Source organism: Thermobia domestica, chromosome 9 (assembly GCF_964235325.1).
Source record: "Thermobia domestica chromosome 9, izTheDome1.hap1.1, whole genome shotgun sequence".
Taxonomy (NCBI): domain Eukaryota; kingdom Metazoa; phylum Arthropoda; class Insecta; order Zygentoma; family Lepismatidae; genus Thermobia; species Thermobia domestica.
The window spans coordinates 26,704,888-26,727,607 of NC_137462.1; the positions used below are offsets into that span (position 1 = coordinate 26,704,888).

The 22,720-nt window shown below is 35.6% G+C and overlaps 2 protein-coding genes across 7 annotated transcripts in view; one reads left to right on the plus strand and one right to left on the minus strand.

Moving 5' to 3' along the window:
- Positions 1–22,720, plus strand: part of Srrm234 (Serine-arginine repetitive matrix 2/3/4) — a 391,760-nt gene that overhangs the window by 170,989 nt on the left and 198,051 nt on the right. The window lies entirely within an intron of this gene.
- On the minus strand, positions 7,166–11,403 carry LOC145694495 (uncharacterized). The gene is made up of 2 exons (XM_081770799.1): positions 9,612–11,403; positions 7,166–7,541 (listed from the first exon to the last, which is right to left on the minus strand). The coding sequence occupies exon 1, from the start codon at positions 11,341–11,343 to the stop codon at positions 9,670–9,672; it is 1,674 nt and encodes a 557-aa protein (XP_081626925.1). The 5' UTR covers positions 11,344–11,403; the 3' UTR covers positions 7,166–7,541; positions 9,612–9,669.

The window sequence follows — 22,720 nt, forward strand, 5'->3', positions numbered from 1 at the left end:
GAGCAAAAGTCGGTAACTAAAATAAATACACTCTGGGCAAATAAAAGTTAAGCTTGCTCGTTCATTTTTTAGGTTAGACCTATTAGTACAACCACGTATGTATAGTAGGCAGGTTGTAGTAATTTCGGAAAATTTTCCCCGGGGAGACTTCCATTACATAGAGGATGGGGAAGGTAGTGCTCTGAAAATTCTTTTAACACACAACGAGCACGATTCGAGACATGGACTGGTCTTTTGACTCATAGGGCATAATGTATACTGATTTTGTAGATATCAGTACCAGAGGTGGAATGGGTCATTGGGTCGTGGGTCAGAATTTGCGAGTGGATCAATGGGTTCTGGGACAACAGGACGTGACGCACTGCGACGCACTACCCACCATGACCCATTCTGCCCACCGACCCACTCTGCTTAGTACATTGTAGACAACATCTAAACACTGGTGAATTTGTCTACATTCAAGGCCTTCATATTTTTTCCTTTTTCATTTTTCTTTTTTTTTTTTTTTTTTTTTTTATACGTGAGATGAATATACCTAAGTGAGAAAAGAAATTTCAGACACTTTCGGATATTGATATTTGTAATTGTAACTTGGCTTTCGAGAGACATTCGATTTTACTCTTTTTCTCCTTTACGTTGACCTACTCAGGGTGTGTACTAAAATTCCAAAATGAAATTTCCGTGACTTTTTCGTGATCTTTTCTTTCCAAATCATAAAATTTCGTTAACATTCTCAAGAGCGAATTTGGGTATGAATTGGACTGAATTTTCATGCATACGATAGAAGCGTGCTTTTCTTGCGATTTCGTAGCGTCTAAAACCAACCATAGACATTTTTGGTGGTAAATTTTGACGTTTTATAGAACAAAAGTTTCAAGTCTATACTTATATTTGTACAGATTTTAAAAAAAAATCGTGACCCAAAAGCTAAATTTAGGGGCCGCGGTGGCTCAGTGGTAAAGCGTTCACCTCTGGTGCTAGGGATCCCGAGTTCGATCCCAGTCCCCGCCAAGTAAACTTTGTGGTGGACAAACACCGTGTGCGTGGGTTTTTTCGGGGCTCTCCCACTTTCTTCATTTCATTCATTACTCACCATCATCGTCTTCTTTAGCCTAACCGGCATAACCGTGGGACGTAAAACTCAGCGATTTCATTTCATTTCCAAAAGCTAAATTTCGTTACTTTTTCTTGACTTTGATGACCGTTTTTTGATTTCGTGACCGACAGACACCTAGCTACCTTACCTTGATTTGAGACTTTCAAATTTCATCCTATTTTCCACTGAAAAGTATCTGTAATTTAACAAAGAAATAATTATGTATGATAATTAAATTGGAATTTATCATAATATGGCTCGTGACAAACACTTTACCATTTTATATCGTCAAAATCAAATCCACCGGTCTTTGATGTTTGAGCGATTGACCGTAGAAATTCAAACTCCGATTAGCGATAATTTCACGGCCTCACAGCCTTACAGTATTACGAGTGTAAACTCATTAGTCAGTAAAGAGGAGGGCGTGGATCGTGGATCAGAGTTGATAACATGGGTTTTGGTAGGTGGTGGGTCAGTGGGTCATGGGTCAAGTTTTCATTGATCCACGCCGTCTCTGATTCAGTACATACAGAATAATGGTAGCAAGATTACCGGAAATCTAGGCTGTTGTAGCTCAGTGGTAGATTGCTCAACTCTGATGCGGAGCCCTTGTTCGGTCCTACGGTATGGGAACTTGTAATCTTGGCCATGATATTTTTCAGAACTCTTCTGTTTCCTATCATTATTTTCATCTCATCAGGTATTCAGGATGTTTGAGATTTTATTAGGTATTCGTCGCATTTAGCCCAAAGAGCATAATCTCGAAACGTTGAAGATATAACTTTTTCATGGCTATTGCTATACTATTATACTATTATACTATGGAGGAGCCAGCAAGAGAAGGTCTCTGACAACTCGCAGTGGCGTTGCCACTACTCACGTTTTAAAGTTTTTTCAGTGCATCTATAGTACCGGTTTTCTTAGTGGTGTAAAACGGAAATTGGTAACACTAGCACTAAAGTAAGGGCTGCATTTTTTCTCCGTCCGTACGTGGTAAGAAACTTTCGGCACCATCTAATGACTCCTCTATAGCAGCTACACTTAAGCAAATTTCAGTGGTGGTTTCTTTTCAGCTGTTCTACCACATTAGTGTTATGTGAAGAAATGTATTTATAGTTTTAAGTTTGCAGTTAGATTGCTTATATAGAAAATTCCACACTCAAAGTGAGTACGTAACATGTCAGCATGCTACAACATAGAGTAGCCAGAATCTGTCTTGTTATTTAAACTGCGAGGAACAAGTGACAAGAGATTATTGTTGCTATCTCAGTAAATTGGAATCGGGACACCATTCCTTAATGATACAGCGCTCACTTGTGATGCGTGGGGCCATATTTCTGAGGACATTATATATATACAGGGTGTCCAATATACAATGCAAATCGGAGTTTGGGATAGTAGAACTTTTGAACCGGAACACAAATAATGGTTATACCCAAATTAAGTCTTGTTCATGCATATATTTTTAAACTAGGAAGCAACGTTTGAAGTACACTAGGAACCACACAGTGTTGCCAGATGTAACCAAAGGTGTAAATCATTTTTTACAAGACACGTAAATTGACTCATAACATATGTATAGATGTTCTGTCGTAAATTTTCGGTTTGTATAGTTGCAGTAGCTTGGAAACTATGGAATGGAAAAAAGAATTTTTCATAAATTAACATTCTGAATTGGCAACAGTATTTATGTTTCAGTGCATCAAAAGGTGTGTTAAGGATCTGTCCACATTATGCAATTCCTGAAAACAATGAAAAAGAAACTTGGAAATTATCGTGATAAAACTCTTACTTACATGCACCCGGCAATACTGCTGTTCATTGAATCAAAACGGGGGCACTTCCAGAATCTGTCGTAGAACTGACAATTCAGTTCGTGATGAATAGCATATATATAATGTGTGTGTGTGTGTGCGGTTGGTAATTCTTTTAGGATCACTCATTTTCATTAATCTTGGCCTTCTTTAGCCTACAGAGGATTTCTGTAGAAAGTAAAGATTTTGGTTTATTTCAGTAAATCGACAAGCAGAAGACTTGTGTTTGATCCATCGTTAGCCCAGTCGTGAGTTTTTCTGTTATCCTACCCGTATTTGGTCTGGTAGCTATGCCTTCACATTTAGAATAAATAAATTTTTTAAAAATCAAAAAAAATTTCATTTATAATAACCACCAAAACATAAGTTGAATTTATTTGATTTTCATTATCAGACCTTGAAGCAATTTACTGTTTGTATTTGTTTCTAAGTGTGCGTGTGTAAATAAAAATATTGTATTTGTGTCTAATTATGTGTGTAAATAAAAATATACCCGTTTTATTTTTCATACCGTGAATGGTTGATGTGGTCGCCTAAAAAATAATCTGAAACTAGGGGATTCGATTTACGGTTAAAAGAATATCAGTCAGTGGCGTATTAATATAATAAATGTTTATTTTTGCACATCATCTTGCTGAAGGGGGAGAGGGTTAAAACACCACGAACCACTCCTCTCTTGCGTACGACACTATTATCAGTAATAACCTAATGAGCAGAAACGAAGTTTGGGATTAAAACTAACAAATTAAATTTTATCTCTAGTTTGCTTTCAGTTTGTGAAAGAAGGATCGTGGTTTGATCCCAGAATATGTGAGATTGTAATAGACATAATTGAAGACTCACTGTAGAAAATAATAATAATAATAATAATAATAATAATAATAATAATAATAATAATAATAATAATAATAATAATAATAATAATAATAATAATTATTATTATTATTATTATTATTATTATTATTATTATTATTATTATTATTATTATTATTATTATTATTATTATTATTATTATTATTATTATTATTATCATCATCATCATCATCCAAACTCTCTTCTCTTCGCGAATTCTTTCGAAGTCGATTACTTCGACAGAAGAACACAGACTGAAAGTATTTGAGAATGAAATCTTGAGGCATTTATTGAGATTCAAGAGGGACGGAAATGGGGAATGGTGGAAATTTCATAACGAGGAACTGCATAATTTATGCCATTTACCTTACATTGCTACAGTCATCAAGTCTAGGAGGTCATGTATCCAGAATGGAAGAAACTAGGAGCACTTTCAAAATTTTAACTGGGAACCTAATCAGAAAAAGACCATTAGGGAAACCTAGGTGCAGATTGGTGTACAATATTAAGATGGATCTCGTAGAAACAGGAAGACAAAATAGAAACTGGATCAAGTTTGCAAAGCACAGAAGTCACCAGGGAGGTTTTGTGAATACGGCATTGAACCGTTGTATTTTGATAGGCAAAGAGTACAGTTAATTTATTTTTTAGTTACTATGATGATGATAATAATAATTATTATTATTATTTAATAATAATTATTATTATTTAATAATAATAATAATAATAATAATAATAATACAGATTAAGACTTCCGATATCAGATGAGATTTGATTCCACGTTAGATTGGATACAAAATCCTCTATTTCATTTATTCTTGGGAACAGTTGGGAGAATTGCAAGGTGGTTTGTAAAAAATTAAGCTTCACCGAAGAAGTCCTGGTGACCACTGATTAATTAATAGAAATATGTTGACATTTCTTTCTGGTGACTTTACGTTAAAGGGGGATGGGACTTTGGCTTAGTACGGAAGCGCTTTTCTGCGATGGGTCTTTTGCTCGATGCTAAGGTGGGCTGCGATAGCTCAGTGGTAAAGCGCTTACCTCTGGTGCGAGGGGTCCATGGTTCGATCCCGGGCCTAGTAAGTTTGTGGTAGACAAGATCGTGCGTTTTCTCAAGGTAACCATTTCCTCCCACATTCTCATTCCATCAATTCATCCATCATTATTCATTTGCTCTAATTATTGTCTCCCTTAGCCTAAAGGAGATAAACGTGGGACGCTAAAGTGAAAAATTACATTTATTTATTTATTTTTTTACATTTTTAAAGACACTAAACACAAATCTATTTGTGGGACGGGATTTACGTCGTATTTATTTTTGTTTCTAATGAACGATTCCGCATTATTCTACTAGTTTTCTCAGGAATATGTTAACATTAAATCTCCTAGTATAAATACGTATTTTACAGGAATGTAAATATTGAGATTTCAATGTTTTGGTTGAATTGGAATGTAGCGTCCTTTTGAGCACCAAAGCCATATGAGCTTAAACCTACAGTTTAAGATTGAAATCAAACCACCGTAATACGAATTTCAAATTTTAAGACCCTCCCACAGGAAATCGACCCCGGGACACTATGCACCAAAGGCGTGCTCGCTAGCCACTAGAACGGCAGTGAGAGCAGTTTAATGTTTGGTATACCTTGAGGGAGATAGCAAAGTAATTAGTAAAACAATCTTAGAGAATAATTATGAATTAAAAAAACCTACTAGTAATCATAAAAATGAATACTATAGCATTTTCCCTATTCCTTCATTGGCTATTATCTTTCGTGAAGGATCAGAATAACTATATTCGTAGTTTACTCCTCCCTTTCTTTCTTTCTTTCTTTCTTTCTTTCTTTCATAGGGCCGCGGTGGCTCAGTGGTAGAGTTCACCTCTGGTGCGTGGGTCCCTGGTTCTATCCCAGCTCGCGCCAAGTGAACTGTGGTAGACAAACACCGTGTGGGTGGGTTTCCTCGGGGTTCTCCCGTTTCCTCCTACTTTTTTCATTCCCCCATTTTTTCAATAATTTCTCATCACTGTCTCCTTTAGCCTACACGACATAAGCGTTGGACGTAAAACAGATTTCATTTTTTCTTTTATTCATTCCTCAGTGCTCCTAAGAAATGACAGAAAGAAAAGTGGTACGTAAACGTTGTGCGTCATCAAACTACTGTTGAATTATCAAAGTGGATTTCTTTGTATTCTTTACTAATTATTGTAACCATCAAATAAATGATGAGCTTATACCTGAAATTAAAACGAGTACTTTCTAATGGTAAATGGATTAAAATTCTTGAAATAGAACATCTTTTCTGTCGGATGCATCTGTTTCTTGCACACTTTTCTGAAACCAAAGAAAACATTATGTACCCTTCTTATCTAAATATTTCAGTTAAACCGTTTTCGAAATAAGCGTAAGAGCTCAACTCAAAAGAGTTTTTCCCTGAAGGTCTTACACTCAGTTGTGACGCGCGTGGTCCCAGAGTCGATTCCTGGTATGTATTTAACACGAGCACTTACCTGCCTCAATCATATTTTTTCCCCACGTAAGAAGTTTCTGTAAATAGCAACAAAGTTTTATTTTTTAAGTACCCTGTTTGGCTGTACGTAGCTGAATTTAACGGCAATTGAGTTGTTAAGTTGATTTTGAGTTTAACATCTCTTTCAGCAGCGAGGCTACATGAGACGGGACCTACTGATTAACGTGGAATCCGAACCACATGAGTCCCCGCCGGGAATCGAATCCGGGTCTCCCACGCCAAAGGCGCCTACTCTAACCGTTTAGCCACGAAGGAACTCTTTAACGGCAATTGAATTCTTTCACAAACAGTGCCTAAATAAAGAGATTATTCAAGACACAGTAGGTGGGGTACTATGAGTTTTACTTCAAAACCGTTCCATATTCAAATATACTACCATTATACTCCTGAAAGACAAACTGTACTTATCTTTCAATATATTTTATTTAAGTATATTACGGCAGGACGGGGAATCAGTGGTAGCTGCTTATTTGTAGTGCGAGGATTTCCTAGTTTGATATCTCTGGCCATGCGAATTTGTTGTAGGCAATTTCGTGTCCTAGAGTTTTCTGAAGGTTCTCCCATTTCCTTCCACATTCTCATTTCGCCAATTATTTCATTCATTTACACTAATCATTCATCTCTAGCCTAAAGACCAAAAACGTGGGATGTAGAGCTAGAAATTTCATTTCATTTCATTTAAGTGTAATATAACAATAATTGAATCCAAAGTCGGAGATCTGAACTGGTCGATATTTAAATAACTTATCATAATTTTCTCGATAGCATAATAAAGTTTTAAAACAATACATTGACAGTTGTTTACTTGCCTGTTTCTTTATACTGGAATCTTGCGCTCGAAACAAAAGGACAGAACACAAGTTGTTTATCATATTGATAATTTGTGAGAGTAATGTGATATATTTATTTTTGCAAAAATTGTTAATAACTACATTGGAACTTCTATTGTTTTCGTGAACAACTTTTAAAACTGAATAGGAGTTAAATAATAGAACAGTTTCTTTCTAATGGTAGTCCTTATTAGAGTTTTTTTTTTTTTTTTTTAATATATTTTAAAAACGAATTTTCACTTTGCAAATGTTTGCAAACCACTTACGGCATATTTTGGAAACAGTTAAGAATATTTCACAAAAGTCTGTACTACTGCTTTCACATTCACTTTTCTTTTGTAATATCTCTTGCTGATATTTAGAAAATTTCACTGAAAAGCTGAATTTGTCCATCTGTTGAGACCAGTCGTAATGCAAAGTCTGTAATTAAAAAAAAAATAATAATAATAAGTAAAATAAATTCGTAAATCTTTGTAAATGTTGGCTTAACAAGCATTTTAACTTATTAGCTATTATTTATTATGAAACTATTGACTGAATTAGAGCTTGAATTAATGTCATTACTCTAATTTATGTGATTGTTATTTCCATCACGGTACCCTACATTGTGTAAATGTGTGTGTGTAGAGGCAATTCCATCGAGTTAAAATAGCCTGGAAAAGTTGTAGTGGAAATAAACATCATTTCTTAAATTTGTACTTTTCGCATTATACAAATAGTACCATTCGAAATGTGTGAGTACAACACATTGAAAATTATACGAAAAAAAGATTCTTTTCATTTCCGTATCAAATATTTGTCAGATATGCTGTCGAGCTCAAAAATAATAACCACATTTATCTTTCTTAGGATTTAGATTTCTGGGCTTTCGGCATCTACGGCTGTTAGCCTGTTACATATGAGGGATGACGTCCCTTGACGATCCGAGGAAAGAGAAGAAAGAAAAGATCGTGGAAGAAAGGAAGCGGCCTGGGAACTATATGTTAGTTACCATCCTGGCATTTGCCTGGTGTGAATGAGGAAAACCCATGAAAACCTCAATCAGGATGGCAAGGCCTGAAAAAGCATTTACACTTTCTCGACCAAGTGTCCCACTGGAAATCGAACTCGGGACCTCTCGCACCAACATTTGCCTTTCAATAGGTTTTTGTCATAGAAGTGTAGTTAAAAGCTTCTAATTAACCGAAACGTAGTGCGTGTGTCTGTGGTACCCATAATATATTGGTTGAAGATTAACTTCACTTTTCAGCAGTGATACGGGAGTTCTGGTTAAAGTTAGTTTCCAACTGCTACTTTGAGTAATTATTATGTATAAACACACACTATCTGGCTATCTAAATCTCTTGCGGAATGTTGTCAAGGAGTTCAGTTTTGATTTAGTTCAGATATTTCCATTTACATTTGAAACTCAATAATAATAATAATAATAATAATAATAATAATAATAATAATAATAATAATAATAATAATAATAATAATAATATAATACCTTCCAGTTGGCTCAGTACCAGGAAATTCTATTTTAAATATGCATTATAATTCTGTAATGATCACCATTCAGAATTACTTTTTACTATCCATAATAGTAAAACAAATATTCCCGTTCTATACGGTAAATATTGATTTTGAAATCGCGATCTTAATGTATAGAAAAGATAATTCAAATTTGATGCAATTATTGCCAGACATTGTGTAAAAAAAAAAAAAATGTAACTGCAAAACTACTTCTAGAATATTATGTTGTATTAGTTTTTTGTTGTTACTGATAACACTGGGATTGATGGGTGTACCTTAATAATAATATAATTGTATAAAACGCAAAATTTATAAGTACATAATCCCAATATTATCATACTTGCCACAATAGAGGTTTGTCACATCTTTGAAGACTTATCTCTAAAGAGGATGTAATAATCATAATTTGTGGTATTTTCGGTCAAATCTTCAACTACATTTTTCAAAATTACATAAGATGAAATGCTTTGATACTAACAATTCTGCACCACTATTTGTTGCAATTAATCTTTTGTTCTTATAAACTATATTGTGTTAATCTTATAAAATTGATTCATGTGAAGATTTATTAAATTCTAAACAAATATAGGTAGGATATTAGTAAGTCTTCTCGGTCTATCAAAAGGTAAAGGTATTGACATCCAACATTTTGAATGCAGATATTGCATTCGAAATGTCGGATGTCAATACTTTCATCTGGCCGATAGCCCGAGAAGATTTACTAAAATCATGTTGCCAGGAAAAATTCTATTCGTTCTACAGTTACGATTTTTTTTTTTTAAACCATAAGAAAGATCATACTCGTAGAACTGACCGAAAAGCATAATATAGTGTTCACTTAATGTACATAATTGAATTTTATTTAGTCATTCTTTTTAAGAAAATAGCCTAATAAGTAAATGTTATTGTTAAATAATGGTTAAAAGCTAGGTACTTGTACACAGATAATATTTACTTAAATAGTACTTATCTTACCTTTTAGAATTCAATTGTATGTTTGGCCGGCTTCATTACAACTAGCAATTCTGTATTTTCAATTGTTCGTACTTGAAAGCACTTCTGAACTATTAGACTGTTTGTTTGTGTCATCTTTTTTGTTTATAATTGTCACTGTTGGATTACTCTTTAACACTTTCATAGCTTCTTGTGTAACTCCAGCTACTTTGAATGTCGCGAGTTGATAAGGGGATGACTTATGTTGAGGATGAATTAAACAAGTAAGTGAAATTGGCGGTAATGGTTTTCTAGCGGGATGTTTGTGTATATAGTCCGGCAATTCTTCGGGCACTTGTGGTGGTTCGTGTGCTTGTGCTTCTTCTATGTATGTCTCGTCTGGTTTTTGGTCAACAGGGTATTCAGATTGTGGTGTGTGATCCTGCTGGCGTTCTGGATACTCAGGCTTGTATTTCGGAGATTCATCTTTAGCTGCTGGTGGTGGATATGATGGTGGTACATAAGGCGAATCAGGCTGGTCAGTAGGAGCTTCTTTTGTGGATACTTGCTGAGGATAATTTGTCTCTGCTTTCGGAGTTGGATGCTTCAGTGTGACCCGTTTGTAATATGGCCGGTATTGGTATGATACAGGATAATGTGGTAGTGGTGGATATTCAGGAGGTGCAGGATATAAATAATAATGCTTTTTGTAACCATAGGATTGTGAATACTCATTCGGAGGGTAAGGAGCATATGATGGTGTGTGATAACATTCGGGAGGGTAGTGTTCCCCATATTTCTCCTGTTGTTCATTGTGATAGTCGGATGGTAGAATCATAGGGTAAGGTACGGATGGATAAGGAATATGGTGGTACACGAAATGGCGTGGAAGAGGAAGATATTCTGGAGGAGGTTTGTATGGAAGTGGTGGTGGAGGATATTCTGGAGGAGGCTTATATGATGGTGATGGAGGGGGAGGAAGAAGATATTCTGGAGGAGGTTTATATGGTGGTTGTGGTGGTGGAAGAGGAGGATATTCTGGAGGTTTATATGATGGTGGTTGAGGAGGAGGAGGAGGAGGAGGATATTCTATAGGAGGCATATTTTGTGGTTGTGAAGGTAGAAGAGTTTGCTCTGGAGGAGGCATATAAAGTGGTGGAGGAGGAAGAAGAGAAGGCATATATGGTGGTAGTGGTGGAGGAGGAGGATATTCAGGATGGGATAAATATGGGGGTAATGAAGACAATTTACATAGTAGTGGTGGAGGAAGAGGATATTGTGGAGGAGGTTCATAGTGTGGCTGTAAAGAGGGAATATATTGTGGAAGAGGTGGGTATGGTGGTGGAGGATGGTATGTTTGCGGTTGTGGAGGATCTTCTGTTTCATAAGCAGGTCCTCCCTCGTACTGAATTTCTGGCGGTGGTGGTACCTCATATTCGTAGTGAGGTTTAGGAATACCTTGATAAGCAGGTTTGCTGTAGGGGAGTAGTCGTTTATAATACATAACGCGAGGTTTCGAAGGATATGGAAGTCCAGGATATGATGGTGATTTTTCTTCATTAGGACAACTACAATCTCGTCGCGATCTTGAAACTGCTTGACTGCTGTCATCACTTTCGGTTTCAATCAATACTCGATCTTCGAAAACTAAAGGCTTAAGAACGGCTTTCCGTGTTACGATCACTTTTTCCGCCTCTTCTTGCGACACATTGTAAGCACCTGGCACTAAGCGCAAATAAGTCACTAAAATCAGAACAATCAAAATCAACTTCATTGTAAGAGTAACAGTGGATATTTACTGTAAGTAGTGAGTCTTCAAGAGAAACTAATCTCATGCTGAAAAATGCTGGTCAAGCGAGGTGTCAAATATCTGATGCTTTTGTTCAATCCCAGTCTTTCGACCTCCTTCGTAATAATAATGAGATAAGCGTTTCTGGTTTCCGGTTTGCAGACTTACATTGCTATGATTTGGCCTTGATCTTGTTCATCTTCTAGGTCATCATTGCAGAATGCAAGATCGTCGTATATTATTGTTCCTTCAAAGAAAAGTGTGATTCTATTGAAACGTAGGGCTGTCTTTTTCACGTAAGGTTGAAAATAGTTTATCCCAATAAATAATGGGGTTCTATTGCTTACGTGATTTACTTGTAGCAAGAGATACAACATCCAGTTTAGTAAAGTACAGTATAATAAATGATTTTAAGTACAGAAGAGCTTATATAATGGTAACATTAAAATATAAATATTGTCCCTGTTGTTAACGTTTAAGAATATGTAAAGTTCTGTGCACATTCTTCAATCTTCATTGGAGAAGTGATTTTTATAAAAATGAAATGCCACCAGGCTGAGGGTAGACCGCTCTCCTCTGATGTGTAGTCCCTGGTTCGATCCCAGTTCCCACAGAGTGGGCCTTTATGGTGGAATTATATAATGTGTGTTTTCACAGGGTTCTCCCGTTTCCTCCCACTTTCTTCATTCCACCATTGTCACCATCTCCCTTAGCTTTGGTGCATAAACGCGAGACGTTAAACTTAAAAAAAAATCTTTTATTTATATAGGTGCATTATTTAAGAATGTAGAAGTAAGCACATTCAGATTCAAAGCTTTTTATTTGCAAAATAATTGATTTGAAAGTAGAAGGTACAAAAGATAATTTGATGTGTTTTTTTTTCCCCTTCTTTCTATGTCAGGTTGATGAGTAGAACATGAATTTGAAAACACTAATTAATTATCCTGTAATTTATTGGTTATTATTTATGTAAATCAGATATAAACATTCTTTTATGACTTACTTCGATGGTTATAACTAATTTATTTGTATAAAGCTGTTGTGTTCAAAAAGCCTTTTGAGAATAATTCCCTCTTAAAGTAGAATGTAAAGCCTCCACTTTCCGACAGAGCCATTCGCATGATTAGTACAGTACTGCTAAATGCTAACTTTATTATGGATTTTTTTTTTTTTTTCAAAATATCTGTTAAAACGAAAACAGTATCAGTTTGGAACAAAAGGAGCTACTGTGATATGTTGTTTCAGGGAAATACAAGCTGTGTTTGACCCTGATTGTTGAGGAAATGAGGAAAGTGCAAGCCCTAAGCCCGAGAGCTTTAGAAGGATCTACGAGGAAATCCGCGCTCCATGTGTCTTGAAGGAAAACAATTTGTTTGGGTTTACTCTTTCTTTCGGTGAAAGGGTCAAGTTTTAGTTTCATGTTTTTCAAACGTTTAGTTTTGGAAGTAAAACTATTGCGAAAACGTTCTCAAAAGTGAATTGTCGCTTTTCATGTTCATTAAGAGGGATAATTGCTAGTGAAATAGAACATAGGAGTCTAGTTGCAGGTGCGATTACGAGCTACGTAGTACTGCAATGAGGAAATGGGGGGAGGGCGGTGGCTCAGTGGTAGAGCGTTCACCTCCGGTGCTTGGGGTCCCTGGTTCGATCCCAGCTCGCGCCGTGTGGACTTTGTGGTGGACAAACACCGTGCTCGTGGGTTTTCTCGGGGTTCTCCCGTTTCCTCCCACTTTCTTCATTCCACCATCTCACTCACTTCTCATTATCACCGTCTCCTTTAGCCTAACCGGCATAACCGTGGGACGTAAAACTTAAAGATTTCATTTCATTTTTGCAATGAGGAAATGTCGCGTTACGGGGTATATGCATGGAAAATTCAAAATCACATTTTATTTTATTAATTTTTATATAAGCAGGATTTTTTTAAATGACGGCACGTAGTACCGACATTTTTTTCCTGAGGTTAAAGAATGCAACTTCACTAACCATTTTAAAGGAGTTAGTTAACCAAAACTAATTCATATTCTTACCCTGTCCGTCCGTCTGAAAGGCAAAAAAATCTCAAGAACTTCGTGATGGACCACCATCAATTTTGTCAGGATGTTGAGGGAATCAAACAGTAAGAATCGAGTTTATTGGTGGAGATAATGTTCAAATCGAAAATTTTCCTACAATCGATTAAGTGTCCTAAGAATACATTTAATCTCTACCCTTAACTCTCTACCGAAATCGAAAGTGATAGAAATCGAGTTAAGTGAATAGGCACTATCCAAACCAGAAGTGACAGAAATCAACCACTTCGGTTTTAACGTTGATTGCCGTAGAGTAAAAACGGTAATAGGTAGTGAGAAGAGGTTTTCTGTAATCAGTTAAACATCCCAGGAATATCTCCATTTCCACTCTCATCTTTCCACTAAGACGGAAAGTTTTATAAATCAAACATTTCCGGTTTTAACGTTGATCACTGTAGAGTAGAAACCGTATAGATAGCGAGAAGCGGTATTCTGCAAACAATTAGGCGTCCTAAGAATATATTCCATTCCCACTTTAATATCTCTGTCAAATCCGGAAGTGGTAGAAATCTACCACTACATCCAGTTTCAATAATGAAAAAATATAACGCCATACATACCACACTCTAATGGTGTATTCGTGACAGTGTTACTTGTTCATCTTGGTATTTATGAAATGATTTTTTCAGTTTTAATCGATTTTAAAACTAGAACAACAGTATATTACTTATATACTCTTAAAATGTAATCCAATTAATAGTTTGTAGCACCTGCTAATTTCTTCCATTTGTTTAGACATTGACGCTTTTCTTTGCAACAGCTAAAATTCTGCGTAAGTGAAAGTGACTCAGTTCTTAGTTCCAATGAGCACCTTCGGGAAAATGAAGTCCCGAACATACTATTTCCACTAAAACATAACTGTGCGAATGTCAAACGGAGGGTTGTTCCAGCGAATGTGAAAGGATGTTCTCTCGTATGAAGCTTACAGTAACTTCATCTAGGTCTTCTGTGCTTGTACGGACAAATTATGCATTGGTTCATCAGAATAGTAGGATGGCATCTCACATAGTTTAACGATAGTAAATACACAAACTCATGGTTGTTCCAATGTCATCACTTTACGATTGATACCAAAAGCAATACATGATAAAGAGACAACACAAATATGTCGTACGATAAACTAAAAGTGTAGAAGTTGCTATAATAACATATTCATGATGAGTACTGGCATCTTCCAGAAAAAAGTTATATATATATTGCATTGCAAAGAGATGCATTGTCTCCATTATTATTCAATTTTGTTCTAGAATACGCTATATGGAAGCAAATGTAGCCGCAGCCAGGGCCTAGAACTGAGTAGCTTCACAGGTTATGGCTTACGCTGATGGTGTAAAGTCTGATTGGGGATACGAGGACAATAAAACAGGGTGTCTATCGGTCACGAATGTCACGAAAAAGTCACGAAATTTAGCGTTTGGGTCACGATTTTTTTTTTCAACTGTGCAAATGTAAGTGCAGATTGGAAAATTTTGTTCTATAAAACGTCAAAATTCACCACCAAAAATGTCTATGGTCGGCTTTAGACGCTACCAAATCGCAAGTAAAGCACGTTCCTATCGCATGGATGAAAATTCGGCCTAATTCGCACCCGAATTCGCTATCGAAAATGTTAGGAAATTTTATGATTTGGTAAAGAAAAGGTCACGAAATTTCATTTTGGAATTTTAGTAGACACCCTGTAGAAGAAAATGCAGAGGTTTTATTAAACGCCTGTAGGGACATAAGTTCAGAAGTAAAGCAGACAGAACTAAATAGATGGAAATTAGCCGTTACCGTAATACTGAAAATGATAAATATGTTAAAATATCAAATAATACTTTCGTCGACAAAGTGGACACTTTGAATTATATAGGATTAATATTAATAGACCAAAACCATATCCTCCAAGAAATTAAATGTCAACTGAAAGCAGGGAATTTGTGTTATTCAGTTCAAAATCTTTTGTATTCGCGAATCGTGTCAAAGAATTTAAAGTTAAAATATAAAGAAGATGATTATGCCTGTTGTACTGTGCAGTTGCGAAATATGTTCGCTTACTTTAAGGGAAGAACGCAAATTGGAAGTATTTGAAAATAAATTCCTGACCCGAATATTCAAGGAGGCACGGGAATGTGGAATGGCGGAAACTTCATAATGAGGAACTGAGGTGCCTAGTATCAAAGCCTGCCAAATCCATTTATTTTAAATATATACCGGAGTTGAGTTATATATCGTCTGTTATATGTTTGATCTAAATGAATTCCATGGAAACAGTATTTTGTTTAAAAGCTTAATATATACTAAAACAGTAGCTGAAATATGGGACTTTGTACGCGTATATATGGAGATTCATTTTCGAAGATTACTCGAAACTGAGCTAAATGGACGTGGCGGATTTTGATACTTGGCGCCTCAACAACATTGTTAGGGTCATTAATTGTAGGAGGTTCTGATGGGCAGGTCATGTAGCCAGAAATAAAGAAAGTAGAGACACTCAAAATTTTACCTGAAAACTTGTCGGAAAGAGACTATTATGGAGACCTAGGCGCAGATGGGAGGACAATACTAAGATAAATCTCTCAGAAATATGAATACAAAGTAGAAACTGAACCCAGTTCTACTGGGACAGAAGTCAATGGAGAACTTCTGTGAATGTGGCATTGAAACTCCGGATTCCATAGGCCATAGAGTTAGTTACATTTTGTATTGTATTTATACGCTTTTCACCACAAATACTAACAATCCAGAGATACTTAAAAGAGCTGGAAGAATAGTGATTAATAGTACAAGAAATTGACTTGCTATTAATATAATTGTATGTTTCTATGAGTATATTTAGAGTTGAATTCACCGTCTTGTTCTTGAATATCCCAACCAACAAAATAGTAAAAAAATGAAATGAAATCTTTGAATTTTACGTCCCACGCTTATGCCGGTTAGGCTAAAGGAGACGGTGATTATGAGAAATGAATGAAATGGTGGAATGAAGAAAGTGGGAGGAAACGGAAGAACCCCGAGGAAACCCACGCACACGGTGTTTGTCCCCCACAAAGTTCACTTGGCGGGAGCAGGGTTTGAACCCGGGACCCCATGCACCAGAGGTGAACGCTCTACCACTGAGCCACCGCGGCCCCAACAAAATAGTAACCTTCAAGAAAAACACGTTCAAAGTTTCTTTTAAATTTGAATCTTTTTACGAAAGTTAATAATAGAAATAGACACCTGCACACGGGCGCGTGCATTTTCATTCGTTGTTTCAGCAAAAGGGAAGCATTTTGACGGAAGTCGTGAAACACACACATTCGTTTTCCTTTTACATGTCAAACTGTAGACGCTCGTTTCAACAAAATAAAGTATCGGAAAATGTATTATTTGTCATCTGAAGATAAAATAAGAAGAAAGAAAGTCTTGCAGGAAGAATCAGTATAAAAACTTACCATGAAAGAAAAAAAGTGTTCAGAGCCGGTCGAGTTATTGGATCGGTTTAGAGAAGAATATTAGGAATTTGTTTTAACAATCAAATATGCAATTAGTGAAATATGTCCATAATAATTTTCTTACTTCAGATGTTATTTATTTCTACAAGTGGAATTAAAGACAACCTGAAACATTTACAAAGGCACTAATACTATGTATGATTTCATGTGTGAAGATTCAACTGGAACCTTGCATCGTTCCTTTCTGTTCCTACCATTTAGATACATTTAGTCACATTACCGAAGTGCTGAATGCTGCTCATCCTAGCTTTGGAATTACATTTATCTTTAATAATAATAATAATAATAATAATAATAATAATAATAATAATAATAATAATAATAATAATAATAATAATATCTGGCTGACTAATATTTTCGATAATGTACCATTGGCTTTATCGGATACATTATGACAATTTTCTCATATTGTGTGTGATGAAGGCAATGAAGATTAAGGTGATTTGTTTTATTGCTTAAACTGTAATACAAGTTAGAAATAATAATGAGTATTTGCTGCTTTATTTTTATTTAAGGTAATGAAGTAGTAATATGAAATAGAAATTTCTTATTTAAAGATTAAAAGATATTTAAAGATTATAACTTTCAGAACTTCGCGGAAATGAAACTATTTCATAGCCAAGTTCATTTGTGTGGAAAATGTGTGTCATAATTTGCTGCTACGCTCTTCACGTCTTTTTTTGGACTTTGTGTAATTTACTTTTGAGGATTTTCTGAGAAGAGGAAAATTTGGAAACGTTGTGAAGTTTGTGTCGTCTGGTGCTCATAAAGATCTTCCTTCGTTCCAACTTTTCCCATCTCTTTGCATTCTGTCGACATAGTGGAAGAAGTATGTTCTCCAGAAAACTACGTACAACTGTTTCATGAAAAAAAAATTAAGAAAGTTTCTTGTTGATTAAAAAAAAAAAGCACCAACTTAGTAACTTACGTAAGATTTCAGCTATAGTTGCAGCTATAGTTTCTTAAGAACTTACTTTGTTGGGTAAGCAAATATAAAATAGGAATGCGAATACTTTTCATCTGACTTCACATCTTCTGTTTGGAAACCGCTGGAGGATGTTGACTGGCGGACGATTTGTCTTGAGAAGTCAAGATATGAGTTCGTTATTTGCCAAGTCTTGGCAAGTTTGCAGTCCGATTTTTGTGTTGACACAATAGTTTTTTTTTAAGACATGAATGCAGTTCTTACTGAATAGGAAGATGCTTAAGGGTTTTAGCTTTGGGGATGTAAGATTTTCCCGTTTGTGTTAAAAGTAGACAGTTGAGAAATAGAAAAGGGCATTGTTTCTGACAAGGAACGGGCATGAACGTGTCATCCGGACACTCGAATCAAACCTAGTCCATTCGATAAACATAACAAAGATATGTTCATACACAACAATTTTAGGTGCCATGGACAATGGAGTAAGTCTCTGGGACCCATTAATCCTGTTAGTATAAAGAAAATTGTAGACTCGCAGTGAAATAGCTATTGGATCAACACTGTTCATTTGGAAGTAATGGTTTATAGTTCATTCTCTTCAGTAAGAAACAAGCTTTTCAGAGCTGCTATGTATTGGGGTCCATAACGTACTTGAACAGGGAAAATTGGGAGAATGTCGGAAAAATTCCCTCCAGATATCCCTCCCATCAACTTTAGATCCATCTGGAGTGGCGTCGGGTAAAAGTATACAATTCAAATGTATCTCGAAAAATACTATAGGGGACAAAAAAAGGACTTTACCAAGTTTTGTAATGGTGGACGGAATAGATATGAGGAAAAAGCTTGCATACCAATACATGCTTTCCCCTCATACCTATTCTTTCTATCAAGACAAAACGTGGTCTATATGGGACGGGACCTACTGATTAACGTGAAATCCGAACCACATGAGCCGCCGGGAATCGAACCCGAGTCTCACATGCCAAAGGCACGTACGCTAACCGCTTAGCCACGAAGGAGCTCTAATTAAGTATTAGTATAAACTAGGATCACAAAAGTAGAATATTTTGATGATAGAATTATTTATTTATTTATTTATTTAACACACACCTATTACAGAGCCCAAATGCTCCAATTACAACAGGTGAATACAAATACAATATACAATTGAGAAATTGCTAAATAATCTATTGGATTAAAATAAATATAAGAAAGAAAGAAAAAAGTCTAAAATAGCAACATTCATGTAGGCTATTTTTTTCTAAATGTGATAATATAATCATTACAGTACATAAACAGAGTTCAAAAACAATTGAATCAATTTTATATACTTTCCCAAAGACATCGTAAAATCCACGATTATTCCTGATTTTATAATATCATTATGTTTCTTACAAAGTCTCACAAGTGGTGAATTTTTATGGGAGATTGTTTTAGACTTAGGTATAACAAATGGTAATCGTACTCATAAGGATTTACTAGTGCTAAATTTTAACAATTCCAGAAACTCTCGATTAACTATAATACCATTTTAAACAGAAAAACATAATGCATTATATCCCTCCTTTTCACCAGAGACATACAATTAAATTCCCTTAGGATAACAGGGGGCGCGGTGGCTCAGTAGTAGAGCGTTCACCTCCGGTGCTTGGGGTCCCTGATTCGATCCCAGCTCGCGCCGTGTGGACTTTGTGGTGGACAAACACCGTGCTCGTGTTTTCTCGGGGTTCTCCCGTTTCCTCCCACTTTCTTCATTCCACCATTTCACTCATTTCTCATAATCACCGTCTCCTTTAGCCTAACCGGCATAACCGTGGGACGTAAAACTTACAGATTTCATTTAATTTTTCTCTTAGGATAACACTATAGTTAACTTTCATATCATACGCAGAGATTTTGAATCTCTTGTACAGCAGCGGACACTTCTAAATGGTACAGCCATATGGAGATTTACGGCTAAGGTGTACCATTTAGAAGTGTCTGCCGCTGTACCATAAATACCTTAAAAATATTTTTTGTATTGATTCGATTTTCCTTATTTGATTATCATAACAAGGTGACCATACTAATGTAGCGTACTCTAATTTACTTCTAACTAGTGAGTTAAATAACTTAATTAACACTTCTGCGTTATTTAATTCCTTTGAATTTCTAATTATGAATCCTAAAGCTTTATAGGACTCATTAACAATACTACGAAGTTAAGATTTAAGGGAGGAAAGAAGAATCTAGTGGTGATACAGACATACGCAGTGACAGTTTCGCACAAAACCGAAGAAGTAGAGGAAAATTATTAGAAAATAGAAGAAATTATAGACAGGGAGAAGAGGGTTGCATGGTAATGGGAATCTTCAGTGCAGTTGTTGGAGAAAAACAGGAATGTAGTGTCGTGGGCAAATACGGTTTAAGTGAACGAAATGAAGAGGGAGAGGGACTTGTCAATTTCTGTAAACAGATTCACTAGTAATTGGGAACACTTCGTTTAATCAGTACAAGAGAAGAAGATAGAAATGGAAATCCTCAATAACGGAAAATGTCAGAGACTATGTTACTATTCAGGACAAGTATAGAAACAGTTTGAAAAACGTGAAGACCCTTCCCGGGGTTTATTAGAGAAGTACGTCAAAAGAAAGGAAACACTTAATTGTTTGAAGGCATAACTGCTTGGATGAAATGTTAAAACGTTTGTCACGTACCGTATCTCTGTCATTAACCGAATTCAAGGATGGTTTGCTTGATATGCTGTTTTGACATTTCAGGAATATTCAAAACATTAAAATTGACATCACACTTTACTGGTGGTTTGTTTTAGTTTATCGTCTCAAGATTATGCGATGAGGCTGGGGAAGATATGGAAGTGGGAGGAATGAAGAGAACCCCAAATAAACCCATGCACATAATGTTTGTCCACCACACACCCTGCTTGGCGGAAGTTGGGATCGAACCAGGGACTGCACGCACCAGAAGTGACCTCTGTACCACTGAGCCACCGCGGCCCCTTGGTGATTTTGAAATAACGGAAAATAGTATTGCCAGTGTAACACTAACAGCATCTGTTTGGCAGCTCCAACTATTCTAAATCCTAGGATATTGAACAAAAAATAAAGTATAGCAAAGTTAATGCAAAGTTTATTATTTTTGCTTTACGCTTTAGTATTTTTACAGTACGCCAGCATTTAATAAGGCTGGACAGTGTACGTACTTGGACTTGTTACTGATATATTAATAACATTTTTTAGAGTGCACTTATTAAGATTTCAGTTTGTAGAGAGACCTTTTTTTTTTTTAATATATTCACAAAACATATATTTACCCGAGTTTAATGGTACTCAGAATTAATAAAATAAACTTCGAAATATTTTCAGGTGATGCATGTAAATGACACTACAATGTTGCCGATATTAATTATGTTTTCTGGCTGTGCCTCCATTAACACTTTTATTTTTAGTGCAGTGTTTTAACTAGTAAAGCTTCCTTTTGTCTGAGAAATATAATCCTTCTGCGAATGGAAAGCTACAAACCCTAGAATTCAAATATGCGCCCAGTTCTAATTTCATTATAAACGAAATTTTTGAATGAAATGTGTTAACCATCCATTGTTTTTATGGCATACACATATAGCATCAGTTCTATTGTAATACGTAGAAAGAGAATTATACTGGACCATTTACGTTTACATGCGGTGCAACCCTGGGTCATTTACGTTTATTACCATAAGTAGAGACATCATGCGGCACAATTGTAAAACTTTGTTCCATTGCGGTCGACGCAACGTTGTCACTGCTTCACCGATTAGTATGGATATCATATGATTCATTAGTTCATTTACTGTATTGGTAGTGGGGAGATTTTATTTTCCGAACCCGATTTTTTTTTTACTTTTTAGATTTCGGATAAAATCCGAATTTCGAATAAAATCCTGATTTTGGATCGGAATAGTTTTTGTTACTATATTTCAATCCACATCTATGTGGGTAGGAACAAATTACAATAAATATATTAGTACGATGCGATCCCAAAAGTATTGATTCTTTTTTAAAAAAATAATATACAAATTAATATACGTTTAAGTTTAGTGGGCGTGGTATGCATACTAAATCGTTTAATGTTGTTAGAATAAGTAGTAATGTAGCCAGAAGATGGCAGGGCTAGTAATGCAAGTATATATATATATATATATATATATATATATATATATATATATATATATATATATATATATATATATATTTGCATTACTAGCCCTATATATATATCCACGGCATAATCTACATATATAGGCCTATCATAGGTTTGTGTTGCAATTTGCGAAACACATTCAAATTTTCATCGTAATTTACAATTTAAGAACTAACTTTGTCATTTTACAGACTGTCTAAGATAATAGTTAATTTTAATTGTATCCACGTGGAGGTTTCTATTAAGTGTTAGTCCCGTAATGCCGTCAAAAAGCCGAAAATTGGCATTATACATCTCACGAAGTAAACCTTTATTTCTGTGACAGAGAGAAAGAGAGAGAGAGAGAGAGAGAGAGCTTCATTTTACACGTGTTAATTTTGTAACTCATATTGTAGCCAAGCCAAATGCTGCTGCAGTCCAGTTCGTTTTTATTTATTTATTTTTAGAAGTTGTAAACGGAATATTACTTTTCCTTCATCATTTTAATAATAATAATAATAATAATAAAGTATTGGTTGTCCCAAAGCTATTATGTCCGTGCCAATGTTGGGAAGTAACTATGTAGATACGAATTTCTTTCTAGGAGCGTCAATCAACAGAAGGCCAGAAAACGGTCCCTTTTGCTGGTTCCGTGTTTTCACCATATTTAATTTATCTAGTGCTAAACATCCAGTACTATAGCCCATAAAGGGTTACGGCCGTCCAGATGGCAC

What these genes read in the sequence shown, in the direction of transcription:
- LOC145694495 (XM_081770799.1), bottom strand. Translation starts at nt 11,343, where the DNA reads ATGAAGTTGATTTTGATTGTTCTGATTTTAGTGACTTATTTGCGCTTA.